This window comes from Cyclospora cayetanensis, unplaced genomic scaffold (genome assembly GCF_002999335.1).
Source record: "Cyclospora cayetanensis isolate NF1_C8 unplaced genomic scaffold, CcayRef3 CcayRef3_contig_40, whole genome shotgun sequence".
NCBI classification, from domain to species: Eukaryota; Apicomplexa; class Conoidasida; order Eucoccidiorida; family Eimeriidae; genus Cyclospora; species Cyclospora cayetanensis.
This window is the reverse complement of record NW_020312370.1, coordinates 242,354-263,983: the sequence shown is the minus strand read 5'-3', so window position 1 is coordinate 263,983 and position 21,630 is coordinate 242,354. Positions and strand designations below refer to the sequence as shown.

The window sequence follows — 21,630 nt, the reverse complement described above, 5'->3', positions numbered from 1 at the left end:
TTGTGTAAGGTGGTGGGGGTGTTGCCTTTTGCTGCTGCGACGGCGAGTGTTTCTTTTGTTTCTGCTGTTGCTGCTGCGACGGCGAGTGTTTCTTTTGTGTCTGCTGTTGCTGCTTCGAATCCTTTGGCTGCTGTGGTGGTGGCGGTGATGGTGGGGGTGTTGCCTTTTGCTGCTGCTGTGGTGGTGGTGGTGATGGTGGGGGGGATGCCCTTTGCTGCTGCTGTGGCTGCGGCGCAGGTGGGGGCATCTGTTGCTGCTGTGGTGGTGGTGGGGGTGTTGCCTTTTGCTGCTGCTGTTGCTGCTGTTGCTGCTGCTGTGGTGGGGGGGGGGGTGTTGCCTTTTGCTGCTGCGACGGCGAGTGTTTCTTTTGTTTCTGCTGTTGCTGCTGCGACGGCGAGTGTTTCTTTTGTGTCTGCTGTTGCTGCTTCGAATCCTTTGGCTTTGCTGCTGGTACGGAGTGCGCCGTGTCTTGTTCCGCCTTCTGGGGTTGCTCTTGCGGTCGGACGCTCTCTCGCGTCTCCTTAGGCGAGCGACTCGCATCCTGCCTATCCTTGTGGTCCCCGTGTCTTGGAGGCAGGGCATATGGGGGTTCTTCTGGCCATACCGCCACTTCTTCCAAGTGCTTTAGCTCCTCTGCCTGGTCTTTCTCGTCTGCCTCTCTGTCCTCTGGTTCTTCGTCTTCGTCCTCCTCTTCCCCTTCTTCGTCATCCTCATCTTCATCTGCCGCGAAGATCGCGAAGTGGCGCTGCAGGTCTATGTGGCCGTCTGCTAGCTCGTCTGCCGAAGCCTGCTGATGCTGCCTCCCTCCCTCCAACACATCTTTCAGCATTGCCAAGATGTCCACCCCCCCCGCCACATTGGTAATCGCGTGGTCAGTGAGCTCCTGAGGTTCCCCTTTTCCATCCTGCTGAACTAGCACATGGCCTTCCGGCTTATCTTCCCCGTGCCACACCTTCTCTTCCAGCACCTCTCCCCCTTCGCCAATCGTTCGCGAGCGAATCACAACGATTCCCCGGCCTAGTATCGGTGAAGGCAGGGGGAGGCCTCCAAAGGGGCCCCCAAAACCCATCAGCGTGCCTACACCACCGCCCCCTATACCCCCCATAAGCAAACTGGGAAGAAGCGATTCCGATAAGACTTCTGCTGTCGCGGCTGCCTTCTTCAGACGTAACTCCCGAGAAGTCCAAGGCTCCACTACAACCACACTCCACAATCGGCCCAAGGTAGGCTTCCCCCTGCAGCAGCACCAACAGCAACAGCAACCGCCGCAGCAACATCGAACGGCATGCAACGCTAGGGTGCAAAAACAACCAATGGAGCAAATCCAAAAGCCTTGACGGTAAGAGAGACAGAGAGCGAAAGAGATAGAGAGATAGAGAGAGATAGTGAAAGAGACAGAGAGAGAGAGTGAAAGAGATAGAGAGAGAGAGAGATAGTGAAAGAGATAGAGAGAGAGAGTGAAAGATATAGAGAGAGAGAGTGAACGAGATAGAGAGAGAGTGAAAGAGATAGAGAGAGAGAGAGTGAAAGAGATAGAGAGAGAGTGAAACAGAGAGATAGAGAAATAGCCAGAGAGACAGAGACAGAGAGACACACAGTTAGAGGCAATTTGCAGCCAGAGAAGCGCCAGATTAAGTCAACCCACGAACGCTATTTGGGAAATGGAAGAAATATTTGAAGAGAGAAAAAGACTTCTCGAGATAGAAAGAGATTAAGAATTGCTTACCGTCTTCCTAATTCGTGGAGCGTGGCTTCAAACCGAACTTTATCCCCAGGACTGAGCTTGACAACTTCCGCGGCAAGGGTTCTGTCGAAAGCAAGTGCCAAGTCTGCACCGTCTCCCTTCATGCCTTCTTCTTCCTTCCGCAGCGCCTCCAGCTCAGACAACAGACTATGGGGATCTTCATTGTCTGTTTCTTCTGATTCTGGAAGCAGAGGGGCCTCTTCCTTGCGTGCTGCAGCGGTGCTTAGCGTAGGATTCATCGCTAGGAAGAGGAAAGCAGGAGAGGCGGCAAAGAAGCCCTCCTTAACCTGCTTGACGAGACCTTCCCACTGGACCGTTCGCAGTGCAAAGCTCTCCCTGAAGTTGGCTGCTGCCTGCAGTGGGTTTCCCAGCTGAGAGCGGTGTCCACATAAGGATACGAATTCTTGCCAGCTCAAGGAGGTTGATTCGCCTAAGGATCCTCAGCACACACATGCACACACATGCACACACACACACACACATGCACATGCAGAGTAGAGAGGATATGTGGTGGCGATGGTGGAGGGGTGCTGCTTAAAAGCCGATATACGTGTGCCGCGCGAGATACACGAGGCAAAGATCAAGAGATGATACGGTGGAGGAAGCAAAAATTAAGACACGCATGCATACATACGCACTGTAAAGGTGCAGTAGGCAAATCAAGAGGCAGCTGTAGAACGCTCTTGGGAAGGGGGGAGGAGGAGGGGAGAGGATTTAGGAACCATCGGGAGAAAAGCGAAGGAAAGCTCGATGAAAGCGCGCGTGCGAATGCATCTTTCTGACTAACCCTTCGTTAAGTATTGTAACGTTGAATCGAAAAGGCCACCCCTGAAAAGGTGGCAGAGGAGGATGACTGCGAAAAGGGCTGAAAAGCAAATGAAGTATCGCCTCGTGAGCACCACGGCACAGCTCCCGCAACGCAGTGTCAAGACACCATCTCTCCCTGGGAAGGGGCAAGCAACACGAGATCGGCGGTAAACTAGATTTCTGCAGTGTGGGCACTCGTGGACAGCATCCTGCACACAATATCACACGCGTGCAAGAAGAAAACAGATTTTTCAAAGCAAGCATTCGCGAAAAAGCATGCAGTCACTCACATCCAAGCTGACTGAGAAAACTGAGGCATCGCAGGTGGTGCTGCCGCGGCTCACACCAACGCTGCTACAGCCAGCTTTGGGGGTAGCGAGATGGGGCGTTGCCGTACAACGCCCGCAGGGAAAGAGCAGCCAGCTGGCTGTTCGTAGACAGAAAAGGGAATATGTCTTTCTGACGTACTCGAAGAGCCACCCAGAGCAGAGGGCCCAAACAGAATCCTATCCAGCCAAGAAAAATAAAGGAAGCTATGCAAGAGGATATCCCTAGACAGGACCGCTTGAAGCGCACAGTTGTTGTGATGGCCTTGCTGCAGTGAGGACAAAGCGTTTGCGTAGGAGACTCCCCGTAGGCTTCATCCTGCTGCGGAGATTGGCTGTGCGTAGGGCCCTGCGAGCCTCCGCAAGTCTCCTTTACAAGGCCTCTAGGCGCCCCCACAGGGTTCACGCTGGTTCCAGCCTTCATTGGATCGTGGTACACAGGGAAACGCGCTTCAGCAGTCCCCGACACCTACGAGAGAGAAAGAGAGAGAGCGAGACTTGCCTGAGCTGTTGATCCCCGTTCCTCCTGTACGCCCTCTCGCGGGCTGAAGCGTCGCCTCTATTTTGGATTACCAGTTACTTGCGCGTGTCTTCTCCGCACCCGCCAACCTTCCGCGATCGCGCGGGGCCGCTGCAGCCTTCTCTCAATCTTGAGCCTCGCTTTACTGCCAAAACGCGGGGAAAACGCAAAGGGCGGGGAGGGGTGTGGAGTTACGCGTAGGCAGTGGAGGGAGCGCCACCCGTGGCGCAACACCAGTGGTGAGCCAAAATGCAGTTATCACGAGTTCCTGGGATAACTTTGTACGCCAATCTGAGCAGCAAGCAATGTAAACAATAACGATCAATGTGGAGCCAGCCGGTTTCCCAGGTCGGCTGCTTACAGCCGGAGCTGGCAACCCTCCTGGGCCCTGTTGCATGTGCAGTCGGAGGCGCGGGTTTTCGCTAGGGTTAGGACTGCGGTGGAGGGGGAAAAGGGAAACTTTGAAGGAATTTGTGAGGGTCAAAGTGCCGAATTGGAGCTTTTTTCGCTGTGTTGTCTTGTGTGTTTAAAAACATCCGCCCCGTAGGAGGCAGGACAACGGGCTACGGGGAGCGGCTACGAGTAAACTGCATAAGCACAACATCTTTGCAAACTAAAAGCTAAGTCTGCGCCCACATCTCGTGTTTTCATTCATGTGTTGGCTCTATAGACGCTGCTCTATAGGCCTCCTCTGCTATATCGAGGGAAGACTCATGCATGACTGTTACCTTGGGGGGCACCCAGAAACCCCCTTCCCCGTAAAATACAAGGCTGAGGGGTCCAAAAGTCCTAAATTCAAAGGAAACCCCTGGTCTAACCAAAGGGGGTAGGGCTTTACGCGGCATCCTCAGGATAAGCACAGAATGGCTACTTGACACCCGTCTGGCAGTGCCCTAGTTGTGTCCAGCCATGTAGCGAGTGGGCTACACCAGAACACTTTCTGGTAAAATAGTTATATTAGCTAAGAGCTATTACACAACCGACAAATAGGTTCGATCGTTCGTATATTTTGCTTGTTCCAGAGCACTGTTAGCTCGATGGAAGAAAAGGCAAAGTGTGCGCTTGTGTACTAGAAACTATTTGAAACTAGCTGAGAATGCTCGGAATGCTAAGAAGCTGCACCTACGCACGCCCGAGATGTACCTCGCACCTGATATCGGTACCTTTGAGGGGCGCGGACAGAAGGCTGTGGGAGCTCCTTTTCTAGGAAAAAACTAGTAGTCTCTACCTTACATGCAACGAGTCTAATGTTAGGTGTCTCCCTGAAGAGACTTGAGGTCGAGCGCTATATCTGATAGCACTCCATGGCTTGATCAAGCTGTAGTCAGCTTACTGACTGGCGGTGAATGCAGCGGAGTGTCAGCCTTCCCTACAACAGTGTACTTGTATTGATCACGCAATATTGTGATTCAGCGATCCGGTTTCGTCTGACAACAAACAGAAAGGACACTCCGGAGATTGGATTTGACGATGGCAAGGCGCCTGTTGTGGTGGACGAGGCCAGCCTGCAAGCCCATGAGCCCAGTAGCCCAACACTGGGTGGGAAGGCATAGTTTGTAAGCCGATGGGGTTTATGGATGCGTTGATGAAGTTATACAGGCCGAAAGAATATGAAAGCTGCAAGGATGAGCAAGTACTTAAAACATCGTGCCAGCCGGTTGTAGCTGTACCTCCCTTCCTACCGAAAAGATTCAGAACAGCTAGTGTTACCTGCGGCGTTTTTGGAAGAGAGCCCCACTTTAACAGTGGCTCCACTCGTGTGAAGCAAGTCACCTGCAATGAAAAAGTACTACAGATCAAGCTTCCATCCATGCCCTGACTCATATATCTTTGATCAGATAAACTCAACGGCAAGCCTTAGAAGTATTGAGGAAGGTCAAGCGTAGAAATCTACAAATAGATTCGTCTATTTAGAACTCTGGATTTCGAACCACAAAAGCCAAAACTTCGACAAACAATGCACGATCAGTGGATAGTTTTAGTTCTAATGAAAGTGTCACACTAGGTGGTCGCAGGATGGGCAGCGCCTCAGCAATTAAACAACCGACTGGTGTGCCTCTTGCAATCGATGTACTGCTGGAGGTTTCATGAACAAATAAGCGCAGCTCCTTTATCTTTGGACAGGAGGAACAGCCAAATCGAAATATAAAACATATGAAGTCGGGGACTTTGCCGAACGACCACTGTCACAGTCTAAGGTATAAGAGGAAAGAAGCCATACAGAACCTGCTTCCAACGCACCTCGAGGCAGCTCCCCAGCATCGCATCCGCTCGTATTGTGCAAGATGCAGCTATATAATCCAGAATTACAAATGCATGCAAAAAGCCGAATTGCTTGGGAATTGCGACTGAGAGCTAGAGAAGCAAGCTGCTTGCCTAAAAACAAACTGCAGATGGGAACCGCCACTGCACAAGTCAGAACTGCGCCCTACTTGCACGATCCATCTCAATGTGGAACCCGTCCACCATGATGTAACCGCTGGTATGCCATGTGCGACCCAACGGAAGGACTCATGCGTCCAGAGCTGCGCACTGTAGGCTAATGCGCCAGGAAGCTTCTTGAGAGAATCATCTCTTGGGTTCCTCAGCAACGCTTATATTATTAATGGTGGAGAGTCAGTACCTCAAGATGATGAGGCAGGGTTATCATGAGTGCGGCTCGCCAGTGCGTACAGGCAAACTGGGCATGCACCCCTTCTTCCTGGGCCTGCAGCTATCCTCAAATACTAATTCTAGTAAATCTCCAGCCAGAAAACAGCAGGAGAGAGCAAATATCAAGGAGGAGTTAGCGTATGTGCTACACAATGTCGAGCTGCTGGTAGGCTGGCCACCTGGTCGTCCAGTCTACCATATTGAATTAATAACCGGTTTTGCCCCACGCTAAGTTCCGAGCTATCGGAAGCCTCCACAGCTTTAAGTAGAAACTGGATGTCAGGAGGTTTATTTCCAATAACTGGCGAAGTGCAGGAATCGATCAGCGCCTTTGACCAACCAGGTGCTAATGCTAAAAACGGTACCGAAGACAGCTCATGTGTGTTCACTTTGAACACATGAACGAAATCACTGTGGAACAGATCCTCCTATGTCTTAGAATGACAAATTTAATAACTTACTACACGCATCAACAGTCTGCTCGGCATATGTCTCCACAAATGCCTTCATATAAATGCCCGTTCATCCTGATATGATGCACAAGGCGGCGTTACAAACCGGCACTAGCATACATGTATGCCTCCTGGGCTTCAAACCCACCAGCTCAACTGCAAAGTTCAAGATAGTAAGCCTTGTCATGAAACTTCCAGGGAGGCGTGGATAACTGTCTATATGAACAACTCGTTGGTATCTTGCCGAAACGTTTAAGAACACCTAGTAAACCTACAGCGTGCGTTTAAGCTATGCGGAACAAGCAGTGCTATAAGAAGACGCGCAAACGTTGTTTCCTTTGAATGAGTCATATTGTGCTCATGGAATTTCTCAATTCGACCACAGGAAATATGCAGACCTGGCAACCATGGAAGCGACAAAGTCATGACCTTTACCTTTACCCACCCGAAAGGACATTGGAAAGTCTAGATGTTTGCACCTTATTGCAGGAAGTTCATTTCTTCAGTTACTCTTATCGCTGATTCTTCAATTGGTTTACGCAAGAAAACGCAATCTAGAACCTGGAAAGAGGAGGCAGATGCCGAAGCCAGGACGCTTATGGACCTCCTTACAACTATGGTATGTGCATTTTACGCTTGTAGACGTCAATGCTTCCCACCAAATGATTTGAGTGATGTATCGCTGGGGTTTTCGCTCTTTAACGGGCTACAGATGCATCTTATAATTGCCTATTTTCCTCACTGCTGTACTGAAACCGGGCAGCGGTATCGATTGCGAGAAGAAAACCTTTGTGAGGTTCAGTGAAATATGTAGAAACGCCGGCAGTGTTTATGTGGATGTCATTTAGCTATCCAGATCGACCATCTGTACTTAGTGTAGCCTACGAAGAGACTTCATGTCTGATAATCCTAGAGCTGTTTGCTGGTTTGGAAGCCACCTGCAATACGACGTCATGGTGAACGTTATTGGGGGGATCATCAGTGTAGTCGCTGATGCCCTGTCGCGACGCCGAGCGGTTATTTGTTTTGCAGCGCAACCCCTCCTTGGCATGATGGCTCACGAAGTGTAACAAAAATCGTAAGTGTCATGTGTCCTATACCCGTGCATCCACAACTATATTCAAAGTTGAAAGAGGAATAGAATAAAGCATTGCCACGTTAGGGATGGCCTGCTGTTATTGACAACAAAGCAGGGAATCCGTCTCTTGTACCTTCCGACTTCAGTCCACAATTCTGTCTCAAAAAATTACATATAATTCTTTTGCGCGACAAAAGGATGTACACAACGGGAAAATCCTCGCGATGGCCCGGGATGCTTCCCGTACCAGAGGAGCGCTCTGTCATGTCCAGATTGTCAGCAGCTGAAGCCGCGCAGAAGCAATTATTCTTAACCTAGGTTTTTTAAGTTCCGTTCGACTTCTGGAGAGATTAGGACATTTCTTACTATGCATCTTATTGGTTTATCACCGTGAGGTCAAGGATCATGATAGAATCTATGTCGTTGTCGACATGCGCAGAAAAGATGCTCATTTTTTTGATTCCTTGCTCCAGCTCTCTCATGGCGCACAAAGTCGTTCGCTGGATTTCATCTTATAACCAAAAGCTCGAAGGATTCCTTAGAAGCATCATTACCGATGAAGATAAGATGTTAGTCAGTGCGTTCTGGCTCGCCTTCATGACGCATGTACTCACTGACTGCATCATAAAGCATTGCGAACCACTCTCAGGCACAAAAGCAGACACTACACACCAACTGAGCACCTCTGCAGTACCTGCGATTCTTGGCCAACAAAAGCTCTGTAGCTCAGCTTGAGTTTCTTCCTGGTGCTGTATGGGTTTATAGTCCAACAGTAAACACGTTTACCTGCTGCCCTCCCAACTCCCAGATCTACGCTGAGAAGGCCATTGACCTGAGCATAAAACTGGTGGTCTGGGGAAAGCAGTCAATTTCATCGTCGAAAGGACTCATAGAACAGCTGGCTAGTGTACGTGAATGTATGCACATAGCTCAACAAAGGCTTGCACAAAATAAGGATAAGCAGCGTTCTCCTGTGTATTATAGGCTGAAGATTTGGTTTTGGTTGAGTGGTAGGATTTACGAAGTGCACCGGAAGGTGGGCAGACAAAGAAATTGGCAACCAGATGGCAGAAACTAACTGCCACCCACTAAAATACACTGGCTTTCCTTACTCCAACGACTGCCCTAAGTCTTTTAAGGTGCAATAGAACCATTTTCTAATGACCTAAAGAATTTTGAAGACCTGCCGGAGTACGTACGCACTTTGCCTCACAGGCAAACCATCCTTATTGAGGCCAGAGATTCTGAGCGGGCCGTAGAAGTGCTGAATTTTGGCCCTTGTGAGCGCCGAGGACACACTAGACACGAGACTTAGTGATCTGAGGTGTTGGATACCAACCTCAGCGGTTGACGGAGGAGTACGCACAGGCCTCACTCCTTGCGAGAGAATGTATGGCTCTGTCTGGCCACCAGCATTAGTCGCCATGAACAGCACTCCACGGTCTAGCGCACGCCCTGCTGTAAATAAATAGTTTTATCTATTGCGCGTTGCGTTGAAGTTATCGGTTATTATTGTTCTACAGTTGGACGTATGCAGAAGACACTATCAGTCATGACGTCCCCACATTCTTCCTTTGGCATCTTCAGTATACTATGCTGCGTGTATCAGCTGTATTCGCATGCATAAAGTGCTCTAACGGGCACGGAAACACTGATGAACTAGTGCGTATCTTGGTTCGCTTTACGAATTTTATCGTCTCTGCTGCCTTCTAGCAGGAGACCCATACATTTCAGCCCTCTGGCGATACCGAGCCAATGAGCCGCTGCGGTCATGTTGATCTGGTCCGCGTTTGGTGCTGGCTTATGTGCTTGGCTTTCTTCCTGTTGATTTCACATTACTGGTTGACAAATACACATGTTTTCCAATCTACACTATTTTCGACTGCCTGCCTGGGGAGTGGTGACAAGGCGGGAACTCTTCTGCAACCCTAAACGCAGCTAGTCTCAATGGGTTGGTACGGAATAGGCGGGCGCGTTTTAAAATGAAGCGGTGGAAGTCGGCCTGGGCGGGGGAAGCGGGCGGGTGAGGGGGCAGGAGTATTGGGGTAAGCTACACTTCAACACTCTCTTTTATACTTGTCGTAATATCAAAGGGTTGTTAGAAGATATACGAATTGTTGTCTATTGGTATCTCCCTGTTTATTGCCTAGTTCTGTTAGCTCGATTCATGAAAGTGCTCTGTTGTCTAGGTGTGCTCTGGTTGCGATGTGCAGCTATCTTTAAGAAGCTCGAGGTGCTTAGAGGGTGTAGATGCGGCATCCCTCTTGTTAAGAACATTGATGGGGCGCGCCGGGGAAAAAGAGGGGAGATACCTGTGAGAAGAAAAACTTTATGAAGTTTGTGTTGAATACGGAGTTAAGTGTCTTTCCAGGTAGACAGATGGTCAGCCCTCCTTCAGGAGTCGCCATTCACTTTGGTTCCGCGACCTTCGGCCTTGCCTCCCTTTCTTGGGCTTTTCTTGGCACTCCATTGGCGATGAAGACACGCATTAAGCACTGAACCACTGCCTCCTTACTGAGTGCAGTCACACTCCCGGATCCTCACATAGGGCTCTACATCTTCCTATTTTAGCTCTGCGCCCCTCTCCCCGAGAGGCTACTCTGCGACGACGGAGTTCAGCGTTTCAAAGTGTGTGATTAGACCCGGGAGCTCGTGACTAATTCAGCTGCTGGGTTACTGCTTTATAGGCTTCCAAGTCCAACCCTTTCCCGAATCCGTAATCCAAACCTGTATAGCTCATTGATGTTGTCCCTTTACGTGAGTAAACGCCAGATTATCGGCCAGCTGCTATCCCCATCCTTGTGCCCTACTAATGCAACGAAGAATGCCACGCAGATGGACTCTGCTGCCTGTCCTGCCATCTATTTGGCTATCTACTTAGCTTCCTAGTTCACCCGCTGGCTAGTCAGTCATAATTAGCAGTCCCCCGCGCTTCCAGTCAACGGATGCGAGAAGAACACTACCCTGTAGGTTTTCCGTCATAAAATTCCCTGCAAATCCCAAAATATTTTAAATTGCACACACCTCATCGCTACAGCGAATAATTTGCGGGCCGCTGCTGCTGTTGCTGTGTATATTCCAGGTGCAGCGGTTCGTCAAAGGACTGCTGCTGCTGCCGGCGGTACGACTGCAGGGGCAGCCCTGTTCGCTGAGAGGCAGACGCTTCTTGTGGCGGGTGAGGTCGCTGTTGTTGCTGCGGCGAAGAAGACCAATAGGGCCACAGTGGAGGCGCTTGTTGTCCCTGCGGCTCCATCAGCAAGTGCTGCTGCCTTTGCATGAGTTGCTGCTCAATGCCCAAATAGTGCTGGCGCTGCAGCACATGCTGATGCTCTGATGGGTTCATCAGAAAGAACTCGTTTTGATGCAGCTGTGGCGTGTGCAGCTGTTGATGATGCGGCTGCGCAAAGAGTTCGGTGGGGTGAACCAACATCAACTGCTGTGGCTGCTGGTTACCGACGCCACCGTGTGTTGCTGCTTGCAGCGACTGTTGTTGCTGCTGTTGTTGCTGCTGTTGTTGCTGCTGTTGCTGTTGCTGCTGCATCTGCCAAAGTACGTGCTGGTCCTGTAGTAAGATGGATTCCAAGGTTTCCGAGCTGTGGAAGGGGACCGCAGAGCAGCTTCCGCGGTGATTTCCTCCTCCGCTTTGAGAGGTGAGTTTGCCATCAACTTCTGGTGCTGTTGGGGCCGCTGTAGAGAGGGCACCGTCAGTTACGTGAGAAAAGGAGTTTGTCTGTTCGCTGGGGAACATGGCAGCGGTGTGCTGCGGGAGATAAGAGGCCCTCAGATCGTTACTTCCTGCAATCGATAGGCATCCATGGGCCTGCGGTAGGAACGAATGGGGGTGGTGCTGTTGCAGATGCAATGAAGGCGGAAACGAAGGATACTGCTGTTGCTGGAGGGGGTGCTGCTGCTCACTCTCTGAGTAACCCGGCCACAATGTAGCAGCAACCGGCTCTGGCGCATACATCGCCTGGGGGTCTTCTGATGCTGCGATTGCTGCTCCTGATGCTGGTGGTGCTACGCTTTGTGAGCTCGCGTCAGAAGGGAAGCCAGATACACAAAAAGACGGTATTGCCAGACTTTGGCGTGTGTTGTGTGTGACCGCGTTTGGGGGCTGGTGCCGCTGCTGCTGCTGCCAATAGTGCGACGTGGCTGGAGCATCGGCAGCAGGAGCTGCTGCTGCCGAGTGACAGCTTGCACTGCTGCCTGTCGTATCATGCTGTGGATAGTATAGGAGTTGCAGAGAGCTATCATCGTCATCATTCGCAGCAGCAGGTATAGGAACGGGGTTGGTGTCGGTGAGCATCCCTTGTTGCTGGCGAGACATGCGAGATGCCGGAGTGTCTGGAGAGGGGGTAATCCACCCCGCGAGCGGCAGCTGCTGCTGTGACTGGTGAAGTCTTCGTGTAGCAGCTGCTGCAGCAACGGCCTCCCGGCGTATCCTGGCCCCTTCTCGGACGTGGTGCAACACCGCGGGCGCAGTGTTGCTCTTCAGCAGATCTCTAAGTGCGGTGCTGCTTTTATGCTGGAGGTGTTCTCGCCGCTGCTGCAGGGTCTGCTGATTCAAATGAGGGCGCTGCCTTTGCGGGATATCTGGGAGCACGAGGGAAGAGGCCCCCATGCGGGAACGCGTGGTTTGAGAGAGCTCCTTGTTTGGTGGGGTAGGGTTCCTTTGCTGGGCAATGGGGGGCAGGCTGCTGAGTTTTTGTAGGCTGCTGAGACGCTTCCAGGCCTCTAGACGTTCGCCTTCCAGCTGCTGCCGCACCATAGAGTTCTTCTGGCGGAGCTCATCTCTGTAGGAGGGCAGCTCGACGAGGCTCTTAGACCTGGGAGGCATGCGTCTAGCCAAGCGTTGCGGCTGCTGTTGCTGGCTCCAAAGCTGCTGCTGCTGTGGTGGTAGCGGCAGCTGCGAATGATTCTGTCGCAGCAGAGGTCGTAAAGAGGCTCCCATAGAATGGGGAGGCCCTACTCGCACCGCAGGAACAGCGATTGCAGCTGTCGATTCTCCGAAAGACAGTGTTGCGCGGCAGGGAAGGGCGCCCGAGGGGCAAGCTCCAGCAGCAATGAGAGATTTTCGCGGGTCTGCTGATACTGCCGTCACTCTGGAAACAGCTTCTTGTCGGCTGCATGCAGCTCCTGCTACTGCTGGCGCCGACTTCGTGCCGGGGAGGATGTACGCGATGCCGCTGCTGAGGGCACTAAGAACGGCCCCCGAACCCCTGTGACCGAAAATGCAGCCATGTTGCGCGCACATATCATGAGACATTCGCGATACCTGTGCATTAGGCAGCTACTAATTAGACCTCTTTTAAGCCACACACACACACACACACACACACACACACACACACAGGGCTAGAGTGCAAGCCGTCAATGTCGCGCAGGCCTGGCTGGCTGTAGAACCAGCTCGCAGAAGAAGGCACCGCGAAAAAACTGTCCAGTATAATCACATGAGTCTGACGATATCGAATACGCGAAAAAACAAAAAGCAGCACTGTGCGCAGTAAGACAGAGGGTACTACGACTTTCAAAGGGACGCGGTAACGGCTGTTTTGCCGCGATTAAGAGTGCCGATATTTGTACCTGTCGATGCGGTCTAGAAGGCTTTCCATCACGGCAGCCCCCTGTCCATCTGCAACCCTTTCTGCTGCTTCCGCCGCTCTTGCTGCTGCTGCCTTGGCTGCTCCCTCCCCGGCGCTTGCCAGATGTCGTAGCGTTAGGTGAAGGCCTGCAGCGGCTACATCTCGAGCTGCGGCAGCAAACGACCTGCCCCCGCTGGCGGTACTGGGGTTTGCAAGAGTAGCCTGCCACAGTTGCTTGGCCTCTTCAGGCTCCTGCTGCAGCTGAAAAATCTGAGCAGTGCCGCTTGGAGAGGCGCTGTGACTTCTCACTCCGGCAAAGGTTCGGGCGGCTGGCATGTCCACGCGCCGCACGGTATCTCTAGGCGGCTTTCCACTGCCACTGCTTACACAGCTGCTAAGTCGCGTGCTGTCTGCACTGCTGCTACTGCCACTGTGGATAATATTGCTTGAGCGAGTAGTGCTGCTGCTGCGTGGAGAGGCTGCTTGGCGGCGGGGTCTTAGGAGCGCTGGAGGACGGTGAAGCTCCCTGAGGAAGGCGACGGGCTGCTGAGAGGGAGCCTGTCCCTTTTCCTCCGTAGGAAGAGTCGCCAGGAGAAAATGATCCAGACCAGCAGCAGCCTAAGGAAAGCACATGTGGAGACTCTCAAGCAGAAGCCCTGGTGAAGAGCAGAGGCTGTGCGTTAAGGAGGCCTGCTACCATGCTCAAGCAGAAGCTCAAGGTGCTGCTAGCGTTTGCTGCTTCTACCGTTGCAGCTCACCTCTACGATTCGCCTGTGGGGAACTCGGATCCTGCAAGCTCCCCTGAGTCGTTCTCTGCGGCTCTTATCTGCCCAGAAACGAGGCGCAACGGTTGCTGCCGCTTTATTCCAATCTTCAAAGGGCTTCCGCTGCTGCTGCTGTCCGCTGAAATCTAGAGGCAGCAGCTGCTGCTGCACACAGCCATCTCCTACTGCGATGAGGTCGCCCTTCTCCGTGAATAAAAGCAGTCTGGCGCCTTCTGCAGCAAAGGCAACCCGGCGTATCTGCACGCCTCTTCCCTTGGAGGGCCTCCCGTCTGGAAGGTGGGGGCCCTCCTCTTCCGAAAGCTCAAAGAGTGTGGGAGGGGCAGCAGACCAGCAGGCGGCGTCTCCGCTGCAAACACATCGCCGACAGGCAAATTGAACAAGACGTGTGGCACACGGCAAGCCCCCTTTGTGCAGCGTGAGAGCTCGCAGGCAGCGTCCCCAGAAGCGGCACGCTCAACTGTCACTGTCTCAATGACTGCTGTCCAGACAGTGCCTCGCTCTCTCTCCGCACCTTTCGACGAAAGCTTGTAAATCTCCCCACAGCCAAACGTCTCCCTGCTCCGAAAGGGCTGCGCCGCAGATGCCTCCAGCAGCAATTTGCTCAATGCGTGCGGGCATCTGCGGATGCACTGCTGCGATATCCGCAAACAATGCTGGCGGCAGCCGCGTTGGTGGAGCTCTTGCTGTTGCCGCTTCCTCTGCTTCATTGAGCCCAAGGCAGTTGCCCGTGTTGCTGCCCCAGGTGTACAGACCCTGGGGCCCCCCGGGGACCCTCTCCTCGGCGCTGCGCGCTTGGCTAGCCGCATGGCGAGGGGCCCCCAGCGAAAGCGTGTGCAGCGATCCGCAGGCCACCTGAGAGAATCCGAGGAGACCTCGCTGTAGGGAGGGGGCCCCTTCCTCTCCCGCAGTGCTCACCAGGAAGGCGTAGCCGGCGCTGTCAGCTGCAAGCAGCATGGCCTTGCTGTCTCCAGAGCTGGAGTGCCCCGCCAAGTAGCCAACGCCAGTGTCGGCACTGCTCTTGTGCGCCGCAAGGATGGAGTGAACAAGGGGAAGAACGGTGAGGGGCACGAGCGAGAGGTCCACCAAGAGCAGCTCGCGAGGAAACAAGAAGGCCTCTGTCGCCATAGAAAAGCCACACTGGCCGTGACTGTTGCTGCCCCAGACAAAGAGACATCCCGCTGCCGTGATAGCCGCCATGTGCGAATTGCCGCATGCAACCTGTCGCACTAGCTGCTGCTGCTGCTGCTGCTCTGACGAGGAAGCGAACGAACGCGGAGAGACTGCAGTTGGATGCCGCCGACTGTGAGTGTCTCCCACACCTAAAACGCCGCTTGCATTGTTGCCCCAAGTGTACAGCCCCCCCTCAGCAGTAACTGCTGCGCAGAAATCAGGCCCGCAGCAGACGGCCGCAAAAGTGGCTGCAGGAAGAGACGGCATCGCTTTAAGCCGCGGCAGCGCCGTGGTCCCTTTCAGAAGAGCTGGTAGATAAACAAGATCCTCTCGGTGCTCAGGGTGTTCGAGTTCTCTCGATTTCGCGCGTGGATCGGAGAAAACAGACACATCTATCCAAGAGAAGCGGAGGGCCCTGCTTAGCCCGTAATCTCTCGAGTGGTCTGCCGGATGTCTGATCAGCGCACCGTTGGAGGAGGTGCCCATGCTCCCATTCGCGTCCTCCCTGTAGCATCCAGCAGCTCCCCAGTTGAAGAGGAGGCCCTCCGTAGTTACTGCTGCGCTGCAACGAACGCCTGCAGAGACACTACGGACTGCCCCCGGCAGAGCAACGACCTGCTGCGGCTGGCAGCAAAACCTGCGGCGCAACAGAGGCAGGCATACACACGAGCATCGGACAAGAAGAACAATGCGTTTTTTAGGTTGGAAGATGCTTGACAGGCCTTCTCATAATCGCGCACAGGAGGTCTCCACAGACACACAGACACACACACAGACACACAGACACACAGACACAACCCACACACACAGACACACAGACACACAGACACACACACAGACACACAGACACACACACAGACACACAGACACACAGACACAACCCACACACACAGACACACACACAGACACACACACAGACACACAGACACACACAGACACACAGACACAACCCCCACACACAGACACACACACAGACACACACAGACACTCGGCAGAAGGAGCACCAAAACACGCAGAGGCCCATAGAGCAGACGGGGGCGGCGCAGGTCTCAGCGGCAGAACCGAAAGGCCACAAAAGAGAGCGAGAGATCGCTAGCCAGAGAGCAGCACTCACCAGACGTCTGCGCCTTTCGCTACGGAGACAAAGTTGTCTCTCTCTTGCAGCACAGGGTCTATCGGGAAGTAGGCTGCCTCCCCTAGGCCTAGAGGGCCTTCTTCGTTGAGACCACACGAGAACAAGAGAGGGCCAGATCTCTGCTGCCACTGCAGCCATTGCAGCACATGCTCACAACTTTCGCCCTTCACCGTGTAGGGAGGCGAGGACGCCGCATCCTCCCCGCCATCGAGCCTCGTGCACCCCGTCCTCTTCCCCGCTGCCGCTCCGGCCGAAGGCGTTGCTTCTGCTCCCGCTGTTGCTCTAGTCGCCTCTGAGACTGGGCAGCTACTTCCAGAGACAGCGGCGACTGCCCATTCCGCCGCACGGTCTGCGCGTTCAGCCCTGGGGGCAACAGCGGAAGCCCACTGAATGGCGAGTGCTCCTAGCCTCTTGAGATTGTACAGCACGACTGCGCAAGAAACGTGTGGCGGCAACAGAGGGTCGGGAAGGTGGCAGTGTCGCTGCTCGGGGTACTTTGGGGTGTATGCACAGCCGAAGAGCTGGGCCGCCTGCTCCTGCTGCTTCCGAGAAAGTGGAGAGGTAGGCCATGTGGCTTCGGAGGGGGCCAGGACCGACAGCTTGCACTGTTTCTGCTGCTGCTGCTGCGTCTCGGAGTCCACTGCAGCGCAGTCGCCCGTGGCGGTGGGTATGGTTTTGCACTCCGAAGGCAGGACGCGTTTGTCCACTGAAAGCAGCGGCATCAGCGGAAGGTGGCGAGGCACCAAGTGCGGGGGCCCTACAGGCAGCGGGCACACGCTGTGTCTGAGCCTCAGGACCCTCAAAAGATCCGCATACACCCCGACTCTGGCTGTGGCTGCGGCTGCCGTCTCCGCAAAACAGGTCAGGATCTCGTTTTTTCCGTTGTCGCTGTTGTCAAGGCTGCTGCTGAGGGCAGCGTACGGCACTGCGCAGCCGCAATACGATATCAGGAGCAGCAACCAGCTGAGGAGGGCTCCAAAGGGGTGGCCCACACCCTCTGCAAAAAAAGAAACGCAACACTGGCAGAAGCAGAAGCCTTCGACGATAGAGGCCGTGGGGAGACACACGAAGGGAGGATTGAAGCAAGCGGAAGGCTTACGCGCCACGCGCAAGACAAAGGACAGCTCCCAGGAATTGGAAAAATGGCAGACAAAGAGGCCTTACCTTCAAGCAGCGCACACCCATAGTACTTCTGCAGTAAATCAAGGGAAGCCATCAGCCTCCGCTTCGCAGAGGCAGCGAAGCCACGCCGCAGGCGGCAGATGCCCCTGCACACAACAGAGAGGAATACTCAGTACCCTGCAAGTCATCGTCCGTGCTCTGGGTCCTCACGCTGCCTTGCTAGGGGGCTAGTCAGGTGCTGGCACAATGTGTCTTTACAACTCTAGGTACTAGGAGAGAACTGGAATTCGACGCGAATCGCGAAAGAATCGGCAGTCCTGCAAGTAGACCCCAGTAGCAACCCACAAGATGGCGGCGAGAAGAGAACCGTGGGGGCCCTCCTGGGGGCCCCCCAAGCGGACGCCCTCAACAGCATTGGACAGAGCCGCAAAAAGACTCAGCTGATGCTGCCGAAGAGAGCTGCCAGGGGCACAGAATCCGCCTTCTAGGCCGTAGGAAACCAATCGCGACCCCTCGGAATTTTCCTCATCTGCGGACGCCGCTTCTGCACTGCCTGCTGCAGCGGAAACGCATTCTGATTGCTGGTGCTGCTGCTGCTCCGAAAGACCTGAGAAGCCAAGCCAGCTGTCGAAGTTCAGCAGCAACTGCAACAGAAGCCGCAGCAGGTGGTCGTCTGCTGCTGCAGCGAGGCCATCAAGACGCACCCCCAGGACGAATCCCTGCTGCTCTTGCTGCTGCGGTTGCTGCTGCTTCTGTTGCTGCTGCTGTTGCTGGTGCATGCGGAAGGACCTCCACACAGCGGGCTCTGGGGGGGAGAGCGCCCGCAGCAGCAGTTGGCTAAGGAGGCCCCCCCTGAGCGCTGCAGGCACCGCAGCGAGGAATTCGGAAGTAAGGAGATGCGACACGGGGTCTTCATGATTGAGGCTCCCGCGTTCTTTGAAGCCTTGAGGCAACGCCGTTGTTGGCATCTCCTGGCCTTCACTGGCAAGGCAGGGATGGTCCGTGATGGCGAGTGGTAGTGGAAGCGCAGCTGCAGCTCCTTGCGATCCTAGCCAACAGGGGTCTATTAGGGGGGCCCCCGCGGGGCACGTTTTCTCAGCATGCGAGTGGCATCCGCGGAGGGAAGACTGGTGGCAAGGAAGGTGGACTACCAGCGCAGCGAGGAGCAGGACCGAACTGCAAGCTGTTTCGCATGGCAGGGGAGGCTTGACAGCAACACGCCCCCACGGCAAGCCCTCAGGCCGCCCTTGTACTGCTGCTGCTGCCGTTGGTGCAAAAGGGGGAGACGGGGAGAAGCAGCCGAGCGGGAGGCCGTAGTGCTGCTGCTGGAGCTCGAGACTTAGCGGTGTGGGGTTGCGGAGAGCTAAGGAGATGCAGCAGTGGAGGAGCGCTGGCAGCGGTAGCAGGAGTGGGCACAGCCCATCAGCGCGCACAAGCGAAGCTGCAAGAGAGAAGCAAAGCCGTCTGTGGAAAAGTGGCAGACAGGGAGACTCAAAGCCTCCTGCCTGTGCCTCCGCGGCAGCCGCTGACTGCTGCTGCAGCTGCTGCAGCTGCTGCAGGCCGCTTGCGAAGGCCCACTGTGCAGCGCACCGAGAGAAATGCCGACACACAGTCGCGCTGCTGCTGCAGCTGCTGCACGCTATTTGTTGTTCATAACGCAGCACCTTCTGGACCCGGCTAGCCACCAGCGCACATGCCGCTGCAGTCGCGACGTACTGAGCTTTGCTGCTGGGAGGAAGGAGCTGCTGCTCCGCGTTGGCGGCATCTGGGGGCGATGCCGCTGAGGCTGCGCCAGAAACACCCCACTGCGAGAACACTGAAGGATCCTGCTGCTGCAGCAGACGCATCACTTCGTCCAATAACACCCACAATCCGACGCCTGCAGGCAGACCTCCCCGTCTGAGAGCCGCGCGGACCGTCGGACCGTCCGTGTGGGGGAGATTCCGTCGCAGCAACGCTTCTCCGACAACCCTGGTGCGGTTGCGGAAGCTGCTGCTGCTGTCGCTACTGCTGCATGCGCTGCATTGCACGCTGGAGGACAGGAGGGGATTGCAGCACCTTAAGGGCTTGACGGAAGCCCTGGGAAGCACGGCGACGGTTTGCAGCTCTAGGGGGGAGAAGCCCCCTGTCGGTGCAAACGAGCTGCCCCCACATGTCCAGAGGTACGCCTCACCCCCCACGCTGTCGATTGCATGCACTCCGTCCTCAGAGCTGCATGCAGCTGCTGCAGGAGCTGCAGCAGCTGCAGCCGCTGGCCAAGTGACCGGAGCTGCTGCGACCTTGCACAAGCAACAGAAGCCGGTCCTGCGTGTGCCTGTGCCTGTGTTGCGAGTGTCATGGAGATTTTTTTGCGGATTTTGGCGTGCTTCGGCAGTTTGGCAGCTACAGCAGCAGCACTGTTGCTCACAGCGGTGGACACAACTGCGCAGTGGCTGCCAGACGCGTCGCCAACGATCGATGTCTGTACCGGTAGCAGCCCGTGCTGCTTCTGGTACTGCCGCCGCTGCAAGAAACTTCTGATGCTTCTCGTGTTGCGGCAGGTCAGCTGGAGCCTCCACCAGCACGAAGCGGGGAAGCGCCTTGCCAGACTCGAAAACAAAGCCCCCTAATCGCTGCTGCTTTCGCTGCTGCTGCTGCCCTTGCTCCCCCTCAGGTTGCCGCTCTTGCCCCAGCGTACGAAATGCCCGTCGCATCTTCTGCTGGAGCATCCAGATCGCGTCTCCTTCTGCTTCTAGAGCAGCAGCATCCGGGCACAAGCCCCCCCCCCAAAGGGTAGCGCCTGCATGCGGTAGCAGCGGAAGAGGATCTGTGAGAAGAAGAGGCGCTCCAAAGGCATCTGCCTGCTCTTGCTGCTGTTGTAGCTGCTCGTCGATGCTCGTCCAGCGCGTGTCCAAGGAGTGCGCTGTGGGTGCTGCTGCAGCTTCACTCTCTCTGCTACCCCACAAGAGAGACTGCAGAGACGGCGGCAGGGGCGGCTCGTTGGGTTGTACTTTCTGCTCCAACGGACAAACGAAGAAGCGAAGACCGCCTGTCTCGATCAGAAGGAAAAGGGGAGCCAGCGGCAGCTCGTGCTGTCTCCAGATTGCCGCTTGCGCTGCCCGCTGTTCTTGCTGCAGCTGCCTCCACAGCCTGCCACTGCTGATCAGCTGAAAAAGAACGCCCTGCACACATATACCCTGCTGCAGCAGCCTCCGGAGGCAACTGCGATAGGCCTGAAGGGCCTCTGCATCCACACGGCGGCAGCTATCACTGTTTGGAGAAGCCTCGAGGAGAGGCATAAAGTCGTGCAGAAAGCGGGCAACGCTCGCCTTTCGTGCTGCTCTACAGATACTCCAGATGTCAGTATGCCCCTTTAGCGGCGCTTTGGCATCCCCTGTCTCTACGAAGCCGCAGAATAAAGCTTTCACTGCCGCTCTGCCGGCAGAAGAGGCAGCACGAGATGTCGCTGCCGCTGCAGCATTGCCAGAAGAGCAAGGAGCCTCCTGGGAAGCCCCTTGCCGCTGCTGCTGCTGCTGCCTCTTGTCAATGCTACGGCTGCGCAGCCGCCGAAGCGTAGAGGCAAGGCCCTGCCGACTCACGCTGCGCACTGTAGAGCCACTGGGCTGTTGTTGCTGCTGTCGTGACTCTGCATCCGCCTCAGGCTGCGCCACGCGGCTTCTGCCTCGAAAAAGCATCCCGATTAATTTGCCGCCACTGCTAGGCTGCTGAGATTGATGCTGCTGCTGGGTTGGCGCAGAAATCCCCAGCAAGCTACGAGCTGCTGCAGCTGCTGTTGTTGCAACGCTGCTATGGCGACGGTACACGGAGAAGCCGTTCTTTTCGGGCTGCTGTTGCTGCAGTGGCGGTGGCTGTTGCACCTGCTGCTTTTTGGCAGAGGAGACTTCCGCACTGTATACGCAGCTATCACAGGAGCAAGTCAGCAGACGCCGCAACAAAGGCGTTGGCTGGTCCTGCTGCATCAGCATCACAGTAATGCATGCAGCAGCAAACTGCTGCAGCTCGCGCTGGACTAGCAGCACAGATTTCTGCCAGCGGATGCATTCGAGCAGCAGCTGCTGCTGCTGACGGTCTGCTAAGGCCTCTTCCTTTGCTGCTGCAACAACTTCCAGCTGCTGCTGAGGTGTGCTGTTGCCGCTGCTCGTGCATATGCCCTCCCTTGCAGAGAGGGCAGCAAGCGGCAGAACAGAAACGAGATGAAGGGAGAATGCAGCTGTCAACCGTTGCTGCTCTGATGCACTCATAGAGCAACCGCTTTTG

At 54.9% G+C, this 21,630-nt stretch overlaps 2 protein-coding genes across 2 annotated transcripts; both read right to left on the bottom strand.

Annotated features, from left to right (window-relative positions):
* Positions 1-55: 55 nt before the first annotated feature.
* LOC34620438 lies at positions 56-3,301 on the bottom strand (the record flags this gene model as incomplete). Its single annotated transcript, XM_026334380.1, has 6 exons — positions 3,020-3,301; positions 2,532-2,760; positions 1,727-2,174; positions 763-1,235; positions 219-633; positions 56-110 (listed from the first exon to the last, which is right to left on the bottom strand). Coding segments are annotated over exons 1-6 (1,902 nt in total), but the record flags the coding sequence as incomplete, so codon positions are not given.
* A 7,771-nt stretch (positions 3,302-11,072) lies between these two features.
* On the bottom strand, positions 11,073-18,341 carry LOC34620439 (the record flags this gene model as incomplete). The annotated part of the gene is made up of 7 exons (XM_026334378.1): positions 17,777-18,341; positions 16,231-17,248; positions 14,458-15,753; positions 13,920-14,292; positions 13,163-13,779; positions 12,143-12,798; positions 11,073-11,107 (listed from the first exon to the last, which is right to left on the bottom strand). Coding segments are annotated over exons 1-7 (4,560 nt in total), but the record flags the coding sequence as incomplete, so codon positions are not given.
* Positions 18,342-21,630: the final 3,289 nt, after the last annotated feature.